Source organism: Patiria miniata, unplaced genomic scaffold (genome assembly GCF_015706575.1).
Source record: "Patiria miniata isolate m_02_andy unplaced genomic scaffold, ASM1570657v1 HiC_scaffold_18, whole genome shotgun sequence".
NCBI classification, from domain to species: Eukaryota; Metazoa; Echinodermata; class Asteroidea; order Valvatida; family Asterinidae; genus Patiria; species Patiria miniata.
The window spans coordinates 11,034,897-11,055,612 of NW_024037056.1; the positions used below are offsets into that span (position 1 = coordinate 11,034,897).

General features: G+C 46.5%; 2 protein-coding genes across 2 annotated transcripts in view; both read left to right on the plus strand.

Annotated features, from left to right (window-relative positions):
- Window positions 1-13,444: 13,444 nt before the first annotated feature.
- Window positions 13,445-18,301, plus strand: LOC119724577. The gene is made up of 3 exons (XM_038195685.1): window positions 13,445-13,641; window positions 16,431-16,595; window positions 17,094-18,301. The coding sequence occupies exons 2-3, from the start codon at window positions 16,442-16,444 to the stop codon at window positions 18,140-18,142; spliced, it is 1,203 nt and encodes a 400-aa protein (XP_038051613.1). The 5' UTR covers window positions 13,445-13,641; window positions 16,431-16,441; the 3' UTR covers window positions 18,143-18,301.
- Window positions 18,302-19,837: 1,536 nt separating this feature from the next.
- The window catches only part of LOC119724578 (rho GTPase-activating protein 18-like), a 72,431-nt gene continuing 71,552 nt past the window's right edge, over window positions 19,838-20,716 (plus strand). The window contains exon 1 of the mRNA XM_038195686.1: window positions 19,838-20,000. The gene's annotated coding sequence lies outside the window, so the exon portion shown is untranslated. The remainder of the gene's footprint in view (window positions 20,001-20,716) is intronic.

Here is a 20,716-nt window from a genome sequence, read left to right on the forward strand (position 1 = left end):
CCCATAGCAAGGGCTGTCAGCGCCAGCCGACATGGCTCTCATGAGTCGCGGTCTAAAGGTACCTTAACATGGATGGATTTTGACAAACTATACCTTGGTGGATAGCGGATGAATAGGCCAACAAGCCCACAAATTTGCAAGGCTTCAGACTTGAAACTTTTGGAGTGAGCCCCAGACGTAGGTGCATGATGCCCCCAGTTTCGTTTTTGTGCAGTAAGTCCCATAGCAAGGGCTGTCAGCGCCAGCCGACATGGCTCTCATGAGTCGCGGTCTAAAGGTACCTTAACATGATGGATTTTGACAAACTATACCTTGGTGGATAGCGGATGAATAGGCCAACAAGCCCACAAATTTGCAAGGCTTCAGACTTGAAACTTTTGGAGTGAGCCCCAGACGTAGGTGCATGATGCCCCCAGTTTCGTTTTTTTGTGCAGTAAGTCCCATAGCAAGGGCTGTCAGCGCCAGCCGACATGGCTCTCATGAGTCGCGGTCTAAAGGTACCTTAACATGGATGGATTTTGACAAACTATACCTTGGTGGATAGCGGATGAATAGGCCAACAAGCCCACAAATTTGCAAGGCTTCAGACTTGAAACTTTTGGAGTGAGCCCCAGACGTAGGTGCATGATGCCCCCAGTTTCGTTTTTGTGCAGTAAGTCCCATAGCAAGGGCTGTCAGCGCCAGCCGACATGGCTCTCATGAGTCGCGGTCTAAAGGTACCTTAACATGGATGGATTTTGACAAACTATACCTTGGTGGATAGCGGATGAATAGGCCAACAAGCCCACAAATTTGCAAGGCTTCAGACTTGAAACTTTTGGAGTGAGCCCAGACGTAGGTGCATGATGCCCCCAGTTTCGTTTTTGTGCAGTAAGTCCCATAGCAAGGGCTGTCAGCGCCAGCCGACATGGCTCTCATGAGTCGCGGTCTAAAGGTACCTTAACATGGATGGATTTTGACAAACTATACCTTGGTGGATAGCGGATGAATAGGCCAACAAGCCCACAAATTTGCAAGGCTTCAGACTTGAAACTTTGGGAGTGAGCCCCAGACGTAGGTGCATGATGCCCCCAGTTTCGTTTTTGTGCAGTAAGTCCCATAGCAAGGGCTGTCAGCGCCAGCCGACATGGCTCTCATGAGTCGCGGTCTAAAGGTACCTTAACATGGATGGATTTTGACAAACTATACCTTGGTGGATAGCGGATGAATAGGCCAACAAGCCCACAAATTTGCAAGGCTTCAGACTTGAAACTTTGGGAGTGAGCCCCAGACGTAGGTGCATGATGCCCCCAGTTTCGTTTTTGTGCAGTAAGTCCCATAGCAAGGGCTGTCAGCGCCAGCCGACATGGCTCTCATGAGTCGCGGTCTAAAGGTACCTTAACATGGATGGATTTTGACAAACTATACCTTGGTGGATAGCGGATGAATAGGCCAACAAGCCCACAAATTTGCAGGGCTTCAGACTTGAAACTTTTGGAGTGAGCCCCAGACGTATGTGCATGATGCCCCCAGTTTCGTTTTTGTGCAGTAAGTCCCATAGCAAGGGCTGTCAGCGCCAGCCGACATGGCTCTCATGAGTCGCGGTCTAAAGGTATCTTAACATGGATGGATTTTGACAAACTATACCTTGGTGGATAGCGGATGAATAGGCCAACAAGCCCACAAATTTGCAGGGCTTCAGACTTGAAACTTTTGGAGTGAGCCCCAGACGTAGGTGCATGATGCCCCCAGTTTCGTTTTTGTGCAGTAAGTCCCATAGCAAGGGCTGTCAGCGCCAGCCGACATGGCTCTCATGAGTCGCGGTCTAAAGGTATCTTAACATGGATGGATTTTGACAAACTATACCTTGGTGGATAGCGGATGAATAGGCCAACAAGCCCACAAATTTGCAAGGCTTCAGACTTGAAACTTTTGGAGTGAGCCCCAGACGTAGGTGCATGATGCCCCCAGTTTCGTTTTTGTGCAGTAAGTCCCATAGCAAGGGCTGTCAGCGCCAGCCGACATGGCTCTCATGAGTCGCGGTCTAAAGGTACCTTAAATTTTAAAAATACGGTGGGGATAGCGGAATAGGCCCAACAAGCCCACAAATTTTCAGTGATAGCCTCTAAAAAAAAATTTTTGGAGACCCGAGCGTATGTTTTGAGCCTCCAGTTTCGCATCTTTTGTGCAAAAACAGTCCCATCGGACCAAGGGTGTCAGCGCAGCGAAAAATTTTCCGGCGCTCGCGCGTTGGTCTGAAAACTGAATTTTCGCATAATACGTCGTGGACACAGAGCAGAATTGCCATTCGTACATATGAATAATTAATTAGCCATCCATTCAAAAACCTTTGACCTATAGTCTTGAAATTTTTGGGTAGGTCAGGAGAGTTGCCATGATGTATCCCAGTTTCGTTTTTCGTCAGTGATGTCCCAGAGCTTAGGGGGGGGGGGGCCAACCGCCCCCCCCATGGCTGAGAATGGTAAAATAACCCGGCCCCTTTAGGTTAACATGGATGGATTTTGACAAACTATACCTTGTGGGATAGCGGATGAAGGATAGTAGGCCAACAAGCCCACAAATTTGCAAGGCTTCAGACTTGAAACTTTTGGAGTGAGCCCCAGACGTAGGTGCATGATGCCCCCAGTTTCGTTTTTGTGCAGTAAGTCCCATAGCAAGGGCTGTCAGCGCCAGCCGACATGGCTCTCATGAGTCGCGGTCTAAAGGTACCTTAACATGGATGGATTTTGACAAACTATACCTTGGTGGATAGCGGATGAATAGGCCAACAAGCCCACAAATTTGCAGGGCTTCAGACGTGAAACTTTTGGAGTGAGCCCCAGACGTATGTGCATGATGCCCCCAGTTTCGTTTTTTGTGCAGTAAGTCCCATAGCAAGGGCTGTCAGCGCCAGCCGACATGGCTCTCATGAGTCGCGGTCTAAAGGTATCTTAACATGGATGGATTTTGACAAACTATACCTTGGTGGATAGCGGATGAATAGGCCAACAAGCCCACAAATTTGCAGGGCTTCAGACGTGAAACTTTTGGAGTGAGCCCCAGACGTAGGTGCATGATGCCCCAGTTTCGTTTTTGTGCAGTAAGTCCCATAGCAAGGGCTGTCAGCGCCAGCCGACATGGCTCTCATGAGTCGCGGTCTAAAGGTATCTTAACATGGATGGATTTTGACAAACTATACCTTGGTGGATAGCGGATGAATAGGCCAACAAGCCCACAAATTTGCAAGGCTTCAGACTTGAAACTTTTGGAGTGAGCCCCAGACGTAGGTGCATGATGCCCCCAGTTTCGTTTTTGTGCAGTAAGTCCCATAGCAAGGGCTGTCAGCGCCAGCCGACATGGCTCTCATGAGTCGCGGTCTAAAGGTACCTTAACATGGATGGATTTTGACAAACTATACCTTGGTGGATAGCGGATGAATAGGCCAACAAGCCCACAAATTTGCAAGGCTTCAGACTTGAAACTTTGGGAGTGAGCCCCAGACGTAGGTGCATGATGCCCCCAGTTTCGTTTTTGTGCAGTAAGTCCCATAGCAAGGGCTGTCAGCGCCAGCCGACATGGCTCTCATGAGTCGCGGTCTAAAGGTATCTTAACATGGATGGATTTTGACAAACTATACCTTGGTGGATAGCGGATGAATAGGCCAACAAGCCCCAAATTTGCAGGGCTTCAGACGTGAAACTTTTGGAGTGAGCCCAGACGTAGGTGCATGATGCCCCCAGTTTCGTTTTTGTGCAGTAAGTCCCATAGCAAGGGCTGTCAGCGCCAGCCGACATGGCTCTCATGAGTCGCGGTCTAAAGGTATCTTAACATGGATGGATTTTGACAAACTATACCTTGGTGGATAGCGGATGAATAGGCCAACAAGCCCACAAATTTGCAAGGCTTCAGACTTGAAACTTTTGGAGTGAGCCCCAGACGTAGGTGCATGATGCCCCCAGTTTCGTTTTTGTGCAGTAAGTCCCATAGCAAGGGCTGTCAGCGCCAGCCGACATGGCTCTCATGAGTCGCGGTCTAAAGGTATCTTAACATAGATGGATTTTGACAAACTATACCTTGGTGGATAGCGGATGAATAGGCCAACAAGCCCACAAATTTGCAAGGCTTCGGACTTGAAACTTTTGAAGTGAGCCTCAGACGTAGGTGCATGATGCCCCCAGTTTCGTTTTTGTGCAGTAAGTCCCATAGCAAGGGCTGTCAGCGCCAGGCGACATGGCTCTCATGAGTCGCGGTCTAAAGGTACCTTAACATGGATGGATTTTGACAAACTATACCTTGGTGGATAGCGGATGAATAGGCCAACAAGCCCACAAATTTGCAAGGCTTCAGACTTACTTTTGGAGTGAGCCCCAGACGTAGGTGCATGATGCCCCCAGTTTCGTTTTTGTGCAGTAAGTCCCATAGCAAGGGCTGTCAGCGCCAGCCGACATGGCTCTCATGAATCGCGGTCTAAAGGTATCTTAACATGGATGGATTTTGACAAACTATACCTTGGTGGATAGCGGATGAATAGGCCAACAAGCCCAAAAATTTGCAGGGCTTCAGACGTGAAACTTTTGGAGTGAGCCCCAGACGTAGGTGCATGATGCCCCAGTTTCGTTTTTGTGCAGTAAGTCCCATAGCAAGGGCTGTCAGCGCCAGCCGACATGGCTCTCATGAGTCGCGGTCTAAAGGTATCTTAACATGGATGGATTTTGACAAACTATACCTTGGTGGATAGCGGATGAATAGGCCAACAAGCCCACAATTTGCAAGGCTTCAGACTTGAAACTTTTGGAGTGAGCCCCAGACGTAGGTGCATGATGCCCCCAGTTTCGTTTTTGTGCAGTAAGTCCCATAGCAAGGGCTGTCAGCGCCAGCCGACATGGCTCTCATGAGTCGCGGTCTAAAGGTATCTTAACATGGATGGATTTTGACAAACTATACCTTGGTGGATAGCGGATGAATAGGCCAACAAGCCCACAAATTTGCAAGGCTTCAGACTTGAAACTTTTGGAGTGAGCCCCAGACGTAGGTGCATGATGCCCCAGTTTCGTTTTTGTGCAGTAAGTCCCATAGCAAGGGCTGTCAGCGCCACGACATGGCTCTCATGAGTCGCGGTCTAAAGGTACCTTAACATGGATGGATTTTGACAAACTATACCTTGGTGGATAGCGGATGAATAGGCCAACAAGCCCACAAATTTGCAAGGCTTCAGACTTGAAACTTTTGGAGTGAGCCCCAGACGTAGGTGCATGATGCCCCCAGTTTCGTTTTTGTGCAGTAAGTCCCATAGCAAGGGCTGTCAGCGCCAGCCGACATGGCTCTCATGAGTCGCGGTCTAAAGGTATCTTAACATTTATGGATTTTGACAAACTATACCTTGGTGGATAGCGGATGAATAGGCCAACAAGCCCACAAATTTGCAGGGCTTCAGACGTGAAACTTTTGGAGTGAGCCCCAGACGTAGGTGCATGATGCCCCCAGTTTCGTTTTTGTGCAGTAAGTCCCATAGCAAGGGCTGTCAGCGCCAGCCGACATGGCTCTCATGAGTCGCGGTCTAAAGGTATCTTAACATGGATGGATTTTGACAAACTATACCTTGGTGGATAGCGGATGAATAGGCCAACAAGCCCACAAATTTGCAAGGCTTCAGACTTGAAACTGTTGGAGTGAGCCCCAGACGTAGGTGCATGATGCCCCCAGTTTCGTTTTTGTGCAGTAAGTCCCATAGCAAGGGCTGTCAGCGCCAGCGACATGGCTCTCATGAGTCGCGGTCTAAAGGTTCCTTAACATGGATGGATTTTGACAAACTATACCTTGGTGGATAGCAGATGAATAGGCCAACAAGCCCACAAATTTGCAAGGCTTCAGACTTGAAACTTTTGGAGTGAGCCCCAGACGTAGGTGCATGATGCCCCCAGTTTCGTTTTTGTGCAGTAAGTCCCATAGCAAGGGCTGTCAGCGCCAGCCGACATGGCTCTCATGAGTCGCGGTCTAAAGGTACCTTAACATGGATGGATTTTGACAAACTATACCTTGGTGGATAGCGGATGAATAGGCCAACAAGCCCACAAATTTGCAAGGCTTCAGACTTGAAACTTTTGGAGTGAGCCCCAGACGTAGGTGCATGATGCCCCCAGTTTCGTTTTTGTGCAGTAAGTCCCATAGCAAGGGCTGTCAGCGCGAGCCGACATGGCTCTCATGAGTCGCGGTCTAAAGGTACCTTAACATGGATGGATTTTGACAAACTATACCTTGGTGGATAGCGGATGAATAGGCCAACAAGCCCACAAATTTGCAAGGCTTCAGACTTGAAACTTTTGGAGTGAGCCCCAGACGTAGGTGCATGATGCCCCCAGTTTCGTTTTTTGTGCAGTAAGTCCCATAGCAAGGGCTGTCAGCGCCAGCCGACATGGCTCTCATGAGTCGCGGTCTAAAGGTACCTTAACATGGATGGATTTTGACAAACTATACCTTGGTGGATAGCGGATGAATAGGCCAACAAGCCCACAAATTTGCAAGGCTTCAGACTTGAAACTTTGGAGTGAGCCCCAGACGTAGGTGCATGATGCCCCCAGTTTCGTTTTTGTGCAGTAAGTCCCATAGCAAGGGCTGTCAGCGCCAGCCGACATGGTTCTCATGAGTCGCGGTCTAAAAGTACCTTAACATGGATGGATTTTGACAAACTATACCTTGGTGGATAGCGGATGAATAGGCCAACAAGCCCACAAATTTGCAAGGCTTCAGACTTGAAACTTTTGGAGTGAGCCCCAGACGTAGGTGCATGATGCCCCCAGTTTCGTTTTTGTGCAGTAAGTCCCATAGCAAGGGCTGTCAGCGCCAGCCGACATGGCTCTCATGAGTCGCGGTCTAAAGGTACCTTAACATGGATGGATTTTGACAAACTATACCTTGGTGGATAGCGGATGAATAGGCCAACAAGCCCACAAATTTGCAAGGCTTCAGACTTGAAACTTTTGGAGTGAGCCCCAGACGTAGGTGCATGATGCCCCCAGTTTCGTTTTTGTGCAGTAAGTCCCATAGCAAGGGCTGTCAGCGCGAGCCGACATGGCTCTCATGAGTCGCGGTCTAAAGGTACCTTAACATGGATGGATTTTGACAAACTATACCTTGGTGGATAGCGGATGAATAGGCCAACAAGCCCACATTTGCAAGGCTTCAGACTTGAAACTTTGGGAGTGAGCCCCAGACGTAGGTGCATGATGCCCCCAGTTTCGTTTTTGTGCAGTAAGTCCCATAGCAAGGGCTGTCAGCGCCAGCCGACATGGCTCTCATGAGTCGCGGTCTAAAGGTACCTTAACATGGATGGATTTTGACAAACTATACCTTGGTGGATAGCGGATGAATAGGCCAACAAGCCCACAAATTTGCAAGGCTTCAGACTTGAAACTTTGGGAGTGAGCCCCAGACGTAGGTGCATGATGCCCCCAGTTTCGTTTTTGTGCAGTAAGTCCCATAGCAAGGGCTGTCAGCGCCAGCCGACATGGCTCTCATGAGTCGCGGTCTAAAGGTACCTTAACATAGATGGATTTTGACAAACTATACCTTGGTGGATAGCGGATGAATAGGCCAACAACCCACAAATTTGCAGGGCTTCAGACGTGAAACTTTTTGAGTGAGCCCCAGACGTATGTGCATGATGCCCCCAGTTTCGTTTTTGTGCAGTAAGTCCCATAGCAAGGGCTGTCAGCGCCAGCCGACATGGCTCTCATGAGTCGCGGTCTAAAGGTATCTTAACATGGATGGATTTTGACAAACTATACCTTGGTGGATAGCGGATGAATAGGCCAACAAGCCCACAAATTTGCAGGGCTTCAGACGTGAAACTTTTGGAGTGAGCCCCAGACGTAGGTGCATGATGCCCCCAGTTTCGTTTTTGTGCAGTAAGTCCCATAGCAAGGGCTGTCAGCGCCAGCCGACATGGCTCTCATGAGTCGCGGTCTAAAGGTATCTTAACATGGATGGATTTTGACAAACTATACCTTGGTGGATAGCGGATGAATAGGCCAACAAGCCCACAAATTTGCAAGGCTTCAGACTTGAAACTTTTGGAGTGAGCCCCAGACGTAGGTGCATGATGCCCCCAGTTTCGTTTTTGTGCAGTAAGTCCCATAGCAAGGGCTGTCAGCGCCAGCCGACATGGCTCTCATGAGTCGCGGTCTAAAGGTACCTTAACCCTAAAAGGGCCGGGGGGGGGCGGAATCCGCCCCCCCCCCTCAACATTTTCCGTGATAGCCTCTAAAAAAAAATTTTTCGCGACCCGAGCTGTTATAACTTTTTAGCCTCGAGCTTTGCGCATCTTTGATACCAAAAACATAAAAATCGGACCACGGGTTGCCGCGTAGCGAAAAATTTTCCGGCCCTACGCGCCGTGAAAACTGAATTTTCGCATATACGTCGTGTACACAGAGCAGAATTGCCATTCGTACATATGAATAATTAATTAGCCATCATTTCAAAACCCTTTGACCTATAGTCATGAAATTTCTTGGGTATGTCAAGGAAGAGTTGCTCTATGCATGTATCGAGTTTCAACATTTTTCGTCACTCGATGGCCGAGATCTTAGGGGGGGGGCCGAATCCGCCCCCCCCCCCCGGCTGAGAGATGGTCAAAATAACCCGGCCCCTTTAGGGTTAACATGGATGGATTTTGACAAACTATACCTTGGTGGATAGCGGATGAATAGGCCAACAAGCCCACACATTTGCAAGGCTTCAGACTTGAAACTTTTGGAGTGAGCCCCAGACGTAGGTGCATGATGCCCCCAGTTTCGTTTTTGTGCAGTAAGTCCCATAGCAAGGGCTGTCAGCGCCAGGCGACATGGCTCTCATGAGTCGCGGTCTAAAGGTACCTTAACATGGATGGATTTTGACAAACTATACCTTGGTGGATAGCGGATGAATAGGCCAACAAGCCCACAAATTTGCAAGGCTTCAGACTTGAAACTTTGGGAGTGAGCCCCAGACGTAGGTGCATGATGCCCCCAGTTTCGTTTTTGTGCAGTAAGTCCCATAGCAAGGGCTGTCAGCGCCAGCCGACATGGCTCTCATGAGTCGCGGTCTAAAGGTACCTTAACATAGATGGATTTTGACAAACTATACCTTGGTGGATAGCGGATGAATAGGCCAACAAGCCCACAAATTTGCAGGGCTTCAGACGTGAAACTTTTTGAGTGAGCCCCAGACGTATGTGCATGATGCCCCCAGTTTCGTTTTTGTGCAGTAAGTCCCATAGCAAGGGCTGTCAGCGCCAGCCGACATGGCTCTCATGAGTCGCGGTCTAAAGGTATCTTAACATGGATGGATTTTGACAAACTATACCTTGGTGGATAGCGGATGAATAGGCCAACAAGCCCACAAATTTGCAGGGCTTCAGACGTGAAACTTTTGGAGTGAGCCCCAGACGTAGGTGCATGATGCCCCCAGTTTCGTTTTTGTGCAGTAAGTCCCATAGCAAGGGCTGTCAGCGCCAGCCGACATGGCTCTCATGAGTCGCGGTCTAAAGGTATCTTAACATGGATGGATTTTGACAAACTATACCTTGGTGGATAGCGGATGAATAGGCCAACAAGCCCACAAATTTGCAAGGCTTCAGACTTGAAACTTTTGGAGTGAGCCCCAGACGTAGGTGCATGATGCCCCCAGTTTCGTTTTTGTGCAGTAAGTCCCATAGCAAGGGCTGTCAGCGCCAGCCGACATGGCTCTCATGAGTCGCGGTCTAAAGGTACCTTAACCCTAAAAGGGCCGGGGGGGGGCGGAATCCGCCCCCCCCCCTCAACATTTTCCGTGATAGCCTCTAAAAAAAAATTTTTCGCGACCCGAGCTGTTATAACTTTTTAGCCTCGAGCTTTGCGCATCTTTTGATACCAAAAACATAAAAATCGGACCACGGGTTGCCGCGTAGCGAAAAATTTTCCGGCCCTACGCGCCGTGAAAACTGAATTTTCGCATATACGTCGTGTACACAGAGCAGAATTGCCATTCGTACATATGAATAATTAATTAGCCATCATTTCAAAACCCTTTGACCTATAGTCATGAAATTTCTTGGGTATGTCAAGGAAGAGTTGCTCTATGCATGTATCGAGTTTCAAAATTTTTCGTCACTCGATGGCCGAGATCTTAGGGGGGGGGCCGAATCCGCCCCCCCCCCCCCGGCTGAGAGATGGTCAAAATAACCCGGCCCCTTTAGGGTTAACATGGATGGATTTTGACAAACTATACCTTGGTGGATAGCGGATGAATAGGCCAACAAGCCCACACATTTGCAAGGCTTCAGACTTGAAACTTTTGGAGTGAGCCCCAGACGTAGGTGCATGATGCCCCCAGTTTCGTTTTTGTGCAGTAAGTCCCATAGCAAGGGCTGTCAGCGCCAGGCGACATGGCTCTCATGAGTCGCGGTCTAAAGGTACCTTAACATGGATGGATTTTGACAAACTATACCTTGGTGGATAGCGGATGAATAGGCCAACAAGCCCACAAATTTGCAAGGCTTCAGACTTGAAACTTTTGGAGTGAGCCCCAGACGTAGGTGCATGATGCCCCCAGTTTCGTTTTTGTGCAGTAAGTCCCATAGCAAGGGCTGTCAGCGCGAGCCGACATGGCTCTCATGAGTCGCGGTCTAAAGGTACCTTAACATGGATGGATTTTGACAAACTATACCTTGGTGGATAGCAGATGAATAGGCCAACAAGCCCACAAATTTGCACGGCTTCAGACTTGAAACTTTGGGAGTGAGCCCCAGACGTAGGTGCATGATGCCCCCAGTTTCGTTTTTGTGCAGTAAGTCCCATAGCAAGGGCTGTCAGCGCCAGCCGACATGGCTCTCATGAGTCGCGGTCTAAAGGTACCTTAACATGGATGGATTTTGACAAACTATACCTTGGTGGATAGCAGATGAATAGGCCAACAAGCCCACAAATTTGCAAGGCTTCAGACTTGAAACTTTGGGAGTGAGCCCCAGACGTAGGTGCATGATGCCCCCAGTTTCGTTTTTGTGCAGTAAGTCCCATAGCAAGGGCTGTCAGCGCCAGCCGACATGGCTCTCATGAGTCGCGGTCTAAAGGTACCTTAACATGGATGGATTTTGACAAACTATACCTTGGTGGATAGCGGATGAATAGGCCAACAAGCCCACACATTTGCAAGGCTTCAGACTTGAAACTTTTGGAGTGAGCCCCAGACGTAGGTGCATGATGCCCCCAGTTTCGTTTTTGTGCAGTAAGTCCCATAGCAAGGGCTGTCAGCGCCAGCCGACATGGCTCTCATGAGTCGCGGTCTAAAGGTACCTTAACATGGATGGATTTTGACAAACTATACCTTGGTGGATAGCGGATGAATAGGCCAACAAGCCCACAAATTTGCAGGGCTTCAGACGTGAAACTTTTGGAGTGAGCCCCAGACGTATGTGCATGATGCCCCCAGTTTCGTTTTTGTGCAGTAAGTCCCATAGCAAGGGCTGTCAGCGCCAGCCGACATGGCTCTCATGAGTCGCGGTCTAAAGGTATCTTAACATGGATGGATTTTGACAAACTATACCTTGGTGGATAGCGGATGAATAGGCCAACAAGCCCACAAATTTGCAGGGCTTCAGACGTGAAACTTTTGGAGTGAGCCCCAGACGTAGGTGCATGATGCCCCCAGTTTCGTTTTTGTGCAGTAAGTCCCATAGCAAGGGCTGTCAGCGCCAGCCGACATGGCTCTCATGAGTCGCGGTCTAAAGGTATCTTAACATGGATGGATTTTGACAAACTATACCTTGGTGGATAGCGGATGAATATGCCAACAAGCCCACAAATTTGCAAGGCTTCAGACTTGAAACTTTTGGAGTGAGCCCCAGACGTAGGTGCATGATGCCCCCAGTTTCGTTTTTGTGCAGTAAGTCCCATAGCAAGGGCTGTCAGCGCCAGCCGACATGGCTCTCATGAGTCGCGGTCTAAAGGTACCTTAACCCTAAAAGGGCCGGGGGGGCGGAATCCGCCCCCCCCCCCCTCAACATTTTCCGTGATAGCCTCTAAAAAAATTTTTTCGCGACCCGAGCTGTTATAACTTTTTAGCCTCGAGCTTTGCGCATCTTTTGATACCAAAAACATAAAAATCGGACCACGGGTTGCCGCGTAGCGAAAAATTTTCCGGCGCTACGCGCCGTGAAAACTGAATTTTCGCATATACGTCGTGTACACAGAGCAGAATTGCCATTCGTACATATGAATAATTAATTAGCCATCATTTCAAAACCCTTTGACCTATAGTCATGAAATTTCTTGGGTATGTCAAGGAAGAGTTGCTCTATGCATGTATCGAGTTTCAAATTTTTCGTCACTCGATGGCCGAGATCTTAGGGGGGGGGGGCCGAATCCGCCCCCCCCCCGGCTGAGAGATGGTCAAAATAACCCGGCCCCTTTAGGGTTAACATGGATGGATTTTGACAAACTATACCTTGGTGGATAGCGGATGAATAGGCCAACAAGCCCACAAATTTGCAAGGCTTCAGACTTGAAACTTTGGGAGTGAGCCCCAGACGTATGTGCATGATGCCCCCAGTTTCGTTTTTGTGCAGTAAGTCCCATAGCAAGGGCTGTCAGCGCCAGGCGACATGGCTCTCATGAGTCGCGGTCTAAAGGTACCTTAACATGGATGGATTTTGACAAACTATACCTTGGTGGATAGCGGATGAATAGGCCAACAAGCCCACAAATTTGCAAGGCTTCAGACTTGAAACTTTTGGAGTGAGCCCCAGACGTAGGTGCATGATGCCCCCAGTTTCGTTTTTGTGCAGTAAGTCCCATAGCAAGGGCTGTCAGCGCGAGCCGACATGGCTCTCATGAGTCGCGGTCTAAAGGTACCTTAACATGGATGGATTTTGACAAACTATACCTTGGTGGATAGCGGATGAATAGGCCAACAAGCCCACAAATTTGCAAGGCTTCAGACTTGAAACTTTGGGAGTGAGCCCCAGACGTAGGTGCATGATGCCCCCAGTTTCGTTTTTGTGCAGTAAGTCCCATAGCAAGGGCTGTCAGCGCCAGCCGACATGGCTCTCATGAGTCGCGGTCTAAAAGTATCTTAACATGGATGGATTTTGACAAACTATACCTTGGTGGATAGCGTGAAGCCCATCGCCATTTTGAAAAACGATGCCTACACGTTATGGTAAAATAGAGCGCTTTAAAGGGCCCCAATTTCATCAAAATTGAACGGAACGATAAGTTCACAGTCCTGTGCACGGCTTCCACCCATATTTTTTAAAAACCCTCAAGTTCATGGCCCACAGAATGCTCAAATACTGAAGATTTTGAGGGCATGCAAATCGTGATTTGGCCGGCGTAGGCAATTTCGGACCGATTTACTGGTCTGCAACCTTACTCTTAGTCTATGTAATAGACGCTCGTCGAAGACACGGCTCGCTCCGTAGAATGGGTGTTACTCAGACTAGTGAATGACTTGATCAAGTCTAAATCAGCCTCGCACGGCGCCCCCGTGTGGTACGAAACCCATTTTCCTTCGGATCTTTCTGCTGATGCATGCAGCGTACGCGTTCGATCGACCTGTGGCGTTTGAGAAATAACATCGACCATGGAGGTCGTGCATTGATTTAGCGTTCTACTTCTAGCTTCTGCCTTACTTAGAATCAAGGACAAGGTGAGAAATCTGTCAATTTTAGGCATTTTGAGCTATATCTATTTAATTTAATTTGTAGCCACAGTGACATTGCCTGTTATTCTAAGAAGTTTAATTGTTTGGTTCATGGTTGTCTAGCTCTTAAACATTTAAAAGGGCAGTGGATATTTTGCCGGAGACGGCAATCTTTAGTAAACGTTAGTTTGCCGGATATGCACTGAACATGTGCAGTTACTGTTTTTTTGTACTTAAACATTTTCCGGTGACAAATTTTAGTCTGGCTCCATGCCGATATTATCGTTGTAACCTCGTATTCACAAGATGGGATTCAGACTATTTTATAATTTCGGACTTTATTTCCCTTTTAAAAAAAATCCTCCAGAGCCACAAATCTGAAAAAGAAAATGTAATACTCTGCAATAAACTGTTAAAATAAGACATGTTAAAATAATAAAAGAAGAATATTCTTATTTATTTGGGGATGGGAAAAAAAAACTTTAAAAAGTGGCAGGGGTCGGGATCGAACCCGAGTCATCCCGCTCACTAGAGCTTTTGCTTAACCACTACACCAAACGTGCTTCACAACTTTTTGGTGGGAATTTAATACATCTTATACATAATTCAGCCCTATCTTAAAGAGTACAGCGCCCTCTGTTGATATGGATTGCCGCCAGCAAACCTTTAGTAAACGTTAGTTTGCCGTCATTACCTCCGGCAAAATATCCACTATCATTTAAAAAACTCACGGGGGGGGGGGGGGGGGAGCTTTAGAGAGACTGGTGACAGACTTACCCATAAATGTGGCCAATTTACTGGGCCTAGGGCCTACCTTACCTCCGTAAATACATATAAAGGCCACGCTTGTACAAAAACATGTCAAACTTTTTCAATTTTGATTTTCACATTTAGGCTTAGTTTGTACTAGACCTGTGAACGTGGCTACATGTACATAGCCACGCTTCAGTCTATAGTAAAAACACTCTATTGTGATCCGCGGTTACTAAAATGGAGTAACCGTTCAAGCCGAATTTCGGCTAGATTTGACAGAATATTTGCTTACAAAAATGAGTTTTACAGAAAATCAGCAGACAATTTTTTTCGGAAATATTTTTTTCGGCAGAATTATGAAGATGAAGGAAAATGAAAAAGATTGGAAAGAAATATGGCACATTTGGTTTGAAAAACCTTCACTTTTTGAACAATCTTTAAAACAAATCCCTGCACAATGGAGCAGCATTACAAACTGGGTGATTTGGCAGATCGCTTTCGAAGTGGATTTAGCAGAATTTTACATGGTATTACGGTCATCCTGCCATGTAAGACGGTTAGTCGGGTACCCACTGGTGATACTTCTTCCGTTTTGCGCATGCGGAACTCGGGTACCAGAGTGTCATGCCTGTCTTTGATTTTCTGATCATTTTGAAAACATTCGTTGTGACAAAGTTGTGCCGTACTTTACATCAAATTTCTTGGCAATGCCAGATCCAACACTCAGGGAAATTCACAGGACGCCAAACAAGTTAGTGATTCACCTATTGGCAATATTATACATGGTTATATGTAGCGGATCAAAAGATAAAATGCTGTCGCTTGTATTTACCCGACAGAAGCGCGTGGCGTTGTATGCAACGCCACGTTCACGGGTCTAAGTTTGTACATGTAGTTTATTTTTGCTTTAAAAGCATACTCACCCTCTTCATAGTTATAGGCTATTAAAGTGCTGCCTTTTTCAGATGTCTAATTTTCGTGAAATCTCATGTTGAAATTTTGATACGCAAATGAATCTGGAAATGTCATGAAAAACAGACATCTGAAAAAGGCAGCACTTTCTGATTAGCCTATAAAGAGGGTGGGTATGCTTCCAAAGCAAAAATTAACTACAAACTACATTGTAAGCCTTAATGTGAAAATCAAAATTTGACAAAGTTCGACATGTTTTTGTACATGGTGGAAGTGTGGCCTTTATTTACGGAGGTAGTCCAGTAAATTGGCCACGTTTATGGGGCTAGTGACAGACTAGTCACAAGAGTGCTGAGTGGTACAAAACAGTGCCAAGTGAATGTTTTCATGCATTACCGTCAATCACTATATCCCTAGGCATTTTTGTTTGGACTCATAGGAGTAACCTCAATTCTGCAAAATCCTCCAACTGCCTCCATTTTAAAAATTAATAGCATACAGCTTCAGTCCTCCAAAATCCTCCCTCTTTTCTTGAATGTGGCCCTGACCTTGGAGGGGTGACCACTGCCTCAATCCTGCAAAATTCTCCAGCAACCAGTGTTCTAGCCAGGCATCAAATAGCGCTAGCACCCGCTACGCTTTCGGAAATAACCGCTACGCTTAAATCGCGCCGCTACGCTATAAATTTTGGTTGCGAAAAAAAAATATCTGCCGTTTGTTCGTATACAAGCGCAGCGACTTTGAGCATTGCGCACTGGCCGTACGACACAGCGAAAAATAAACAACGATCCCACCGCATGTACCCCGTACGATACCCCTACCGTGATGCTGCGCCACACTTCCATTACACTACAGTTACACTTTGAGGCAGAGCCAGTAACTTCCTGGAGCAGTGCGGAGGATTTCAAGTTTAAATTTATGTACGGCTGAGCATAAACAACACAAGGTCCGGCCCAAGACGTTGACACAGTGCATCCTCCGAAATCAGCCACACACTTGTGCCATATAGCCTCAATCAATCCTGCAAAATGCTCTATTTTGCAAAGAGGATTGTGGAGGATTTGAGAAGGTTAGGGTTGAACTTAAAGCTCCATTTTCTGTAGTATTTCTTTCTTGTCGCTCGATTTTAGAAAGCCGCATCATGGCAGAGTTTATCACCGTCGATAGCCGACTTGTGGAGCCACTGGCCCCAAAGCCTGGACTCGAAGGCGAGCCGTCCACCATTGAAGAATTTCTGGAGTTCTCGACGGCCGAGTTGAAATTCTTTCTCCTGAACAAAGGCGAATCCATTGCCGGTGAGACATGGGGCTAGTCTTAGGCTGGGGAGATTTGTCTTGGGAAATAGTACCGCATAATCTTTGAATTATTTGAGTTTTAGCTATTGTGCACAGTCCAAAATTAAGGATAATTTTTTTAATTTTGGCTCACGTATTGAAATAGAAATTTCAGAGGTTCTTATCTGAGTGCCTGCTTCTTCTTTTTTTAAGACCACCCCCCCCCAAAAAAAACCCAAGAAAGATGTAAAAAAAAAAGGGGGGGGGAATGCTTTCAATGGCTAGTTCAGGTAAACATTCAGTCATTGTTGTCTGGAAAAACTCTCGAAAAGATAAACTTCCATCACGAAAAATACAGGGTAACCATTTTGTACCAAAAAGGCCTCCTTTTCCTTTAACAACAAATCAGGATTTCAAACTTGTTATGTGTGAACTTTGGCACTTGGTGCCCCCCCCCCCCCATAAAAATTTGATTCGTAATAACTAAAGATATGTTTGTTTTTCTCTTTGATATTACAGGTTGCAGAGCTGAACTGGCGGAGCGCGCCGTTCTGGCCCAGCAACGCGCCAACAACACCGGTCCCACCGAGCCAAAGAAGTTTAAGATCGAGCGCGAAGAGGCAAAAGGTGAATACGCAAGCGTTTTAGAGGAGTACAGTTTAACAGACCCTGACGTTGCTAACGAGTGGAGTGTCGACATCTCCGGCCTACCCAACCTGGACACCGGAAAAATCTTCCACTACATCCTCACGAAAGAAGCGTTCGATACGTACTACCTAAGCGAGTACAAATCCAAGAAGGCGTACCAGTATTTAGAGTCGGTATGCGTGCGAAGTATTCAGGTCCATGTCGCGTCGGATTTCATTTTCGTGAAAGGGACCATTGCACCGTTGAACGAATCCGGGGACGGTTTTGAACCGCTGAAGCGGGCGAACGTGGTGAAGATTTTGACGACCGTAGACAAGGACATAATCGTGTCGTGTTGCTCCTGCACGTCCGAGCTCTACCAGTGTTGTAATCACGTGATCACGGTCCTCTTCCGTATCGAGCGCTTGGTGCGCGAGATGAACGCGCGGGAAACAACGGGGAAAACGCCGGACCCGACGCCGGAACACCAGGACGGCTTCAAGCCCGTGAAAATCAGCGACCTATACAAGAAGAAAGACCCGTTTTCGCAGTCGCTCCTGGAGAAGATACACAAGCCGTCGGCCGAAGAGAAGCGACGGTTCATGGAGAAAATCTGCCAGACTATTCCCAATTGCCTCTTTGCGCAGATGTTCAAGGGGTCCATCGGTGTGACTGTCACACCCGACCAGGGAACGCAACCGACGAAAGCAGTAACCGAGCCCAACGCGGCCCTAGCTACAACAACCCAAGTTCAGACAGCCGCCCAATCAGCTACCACTTCCCAAACCATCCCAGTTGCCCTAGCAACTGCAAGCATTGCCAATTCTACCCCTGTCCCAATTTCCCTAGTAGCCGTGACAGCACAAGTCACGCAGCCTGCCCAAAGTACCCCCTCTGCGCAAACAACCAGCGTGCCAAAGAGTGAAAATCAAACTCCTTAGACTGCTGAAAAAAAAACAGTTAGGAAATTTGACATCCGTTTATATATTGCCATACGGTATTCATTGTGCTTTTAATAAGGCTGCTCACTTTTATTATGGAGATGCACTCAGTTTTGAAACTTATAGAAATATAAGTTTGAAAAATCTACAGATGGTTCTAAAACAGTAATGAAAACATGAAAAATAAGAATATCTGGGTATTTTTTTTTATATGCTTCAGTAAACTGATCGGGGCTTGAGACAGGAATACAGTATGGCAAATAAATGTCTCATATTAATAGTGTCCAAGTAAATTTCTTCACCATATGCCCATTGTACATTACATGTACTTTACATTCATAAATACATGTACCTAGGACAGTTTACCCATTCCTATTGGTCGAGAGCCTGTCACGTGGCTGGTTTTTAAACTGTTGATAAAGACATGGCTGGCTGGTCTTCAACACTTTTCCAGTGTCGCATGAAATTTGGACTCCTATGAAATCCGGTGCCAGCACCGTTTTATTGGTTGAACGTTCACACAATCCTCATGTAGGCATGCGCAATACTACCAGTGAGTCAGTATTTCATAGTACTAAATTCATAACGCACTCACCACAGTTGCATCAGCGCGTCATCGCGCAGTACGCGCGCCGCGCATGCCAATCTCTATAAAAGGAGTTGTTTACATCTTAACTCGCGAGCTGGACACTCCATTATATAGCTAGAGGGGTGTTTCGAAATACATAGAGTAAAATTGTTCAACCAAATCGTTGGAAATTTAATTTTCAACTTTTGAACCGAAAAAGTTTTGGTTTTTGGACCTACGGCTCAGTAAATTATCAGCATCCAGACTCCAACCAGTCTTGTTGAACACCTCACAAGCACACATTTATTCTCTTATTTAATATTATGTGTTGCATTTAAAACACCCGGCTTTTCTTTTTAGAATATTGTCTTGGTTGTCTTCCTAATGGAGTCTAGATGCAGATAATTACCCTCGCCGTCAGCTTGGGTAAATATCAGCATCCAGACTTCAACCAGTCTTAAACAGAATGTTTAACACCTCACAGGCACACATTTCTTCCCTTATTTAAAATTACATGTTGCATTTAAAAGACCCAGTTTTTTCAAAAGAATATTGTCTCTGTTCTCTTCATAATTGTTCTCATTTGTAGATCAGCTCTACTGTAGTGCTGTCATCTTGCTGTCTGTTTGTAAGTGGCTAAGCTTCATGTGGAAGTACATGTACATGTACAATTGAATAAATTTGCATGAAATGTAAAATTCATTGAAAGTTATTGGGCCTTGTGTGTTTCTTGTGTCTGTTGTATGTGTTGGGGGAGGGGCTGAGGGAGGGGCTAGGGAGCCTTTGCTTGGGGGAGGGAGGGGAAGGTGACCAATTAATTTGTCGATATTTTCTGATTTGCCTTGGATGGGGGTGGGCGTGGGCGAAATGCTGTCTGCTGGAGGAGAGGAAATTTGCAGGAAAGTGTAAATTGCAACCAAAATGAGTGAATGCTGGAGCATGCATGGAGTATGGACAGTTTTACTGTCTATGGTTTCGAAGAAAATTTGCCAATTTTTGGTTGAGGATGTAAACTAAGGTCGTATTTTCCCCCTCAAATAAAAAAAGTTCGGTGGACTTTAGCAGACGACACATTTGTTTTTGTGGCGAGCGGAAGTGTAGCGCCACCTATTGACGTGCATATCCGTTCATTATTTTTTTTTCGTTTCCAACATAAACGAAACCTTACCGGTTATTGTCATTTTGTGCTCTCATTTTCCTTCTGAATTTCACACCTTACTCGACAACGGTGTTCCTGAACAAGCTACCACAGGATAACTCCATCCTCGAGCACTGCTCTGCACTTTTGAGGTGAGTTTTGAATCGTTCTTTGAGTCAATATCTGCTCTTCAAATTGACTGCATCCTACGAATTAATTTTGTACGCACACCGGTACGGTACGGTGACAATTCACCAGGGACCGCGCAGATAACGCTACCGTGGTTCAGCGCGCTGGGCCCCGTACTTGTGGCGGGTAGTGGTGGGCCTAATTGCCGGAAAAGGCGGTCGGAAACGCTTGGCATAGAATGCGAATTTCTGTTCTTTACTGCATACATAAATGATAAGTTCCTTTTTAAATTGGTTACTGTCTGTTTCATCTAAACTGAAAAAAATTTATTGATATTTTAATTCCGCTTTTTCCTGGTCATTTTTCTCCAGAATAGTCCTAATTTGTTATTGTTTTGATTGTAATGTCATTTACTTAAGCTAGTTAGGAAAGAATGCTGCACCCTGAAGCCACCTTTTCTTCATATCATCTCAATGAAGGTCAGCCATTTCAAAAATGTTAAAAAGACATGAATCTGGGGCTGAGAAACATTTCCAATTTTGTTAAAATTTTAGGAAATACTTTTAATAAATTTTCTTGACTCTCCATAGACTTTGTACACAATCGCTGAAACGGCATCTAGATACTACATTCTTTCCACTAGTTATGAAAAGTAACATTTTTACATGACTTTTTTCCCCACCAAATATATCAATTCACATCTTACCATAGGTATATTTTTGCAGTTGGATTGAAGGAT

Excerpts from the sequence above, each read along its gene's own strand:
- LOC119724577 (XM_038195685.1), top strand. The coding sequence starts at position 16,442 with ATGGCAGAGTTTATCACCGTCGATAGCCGACTTGTGGAGCCACTGGCC. Across the intron at positions 16,596-17,093 it reads CAAAGGCGAATCCATTGCCG|GTTGCAGAGCTGAACTGGCG; the intron begins GTGAGACATGGG and ends TTGATATTACAG.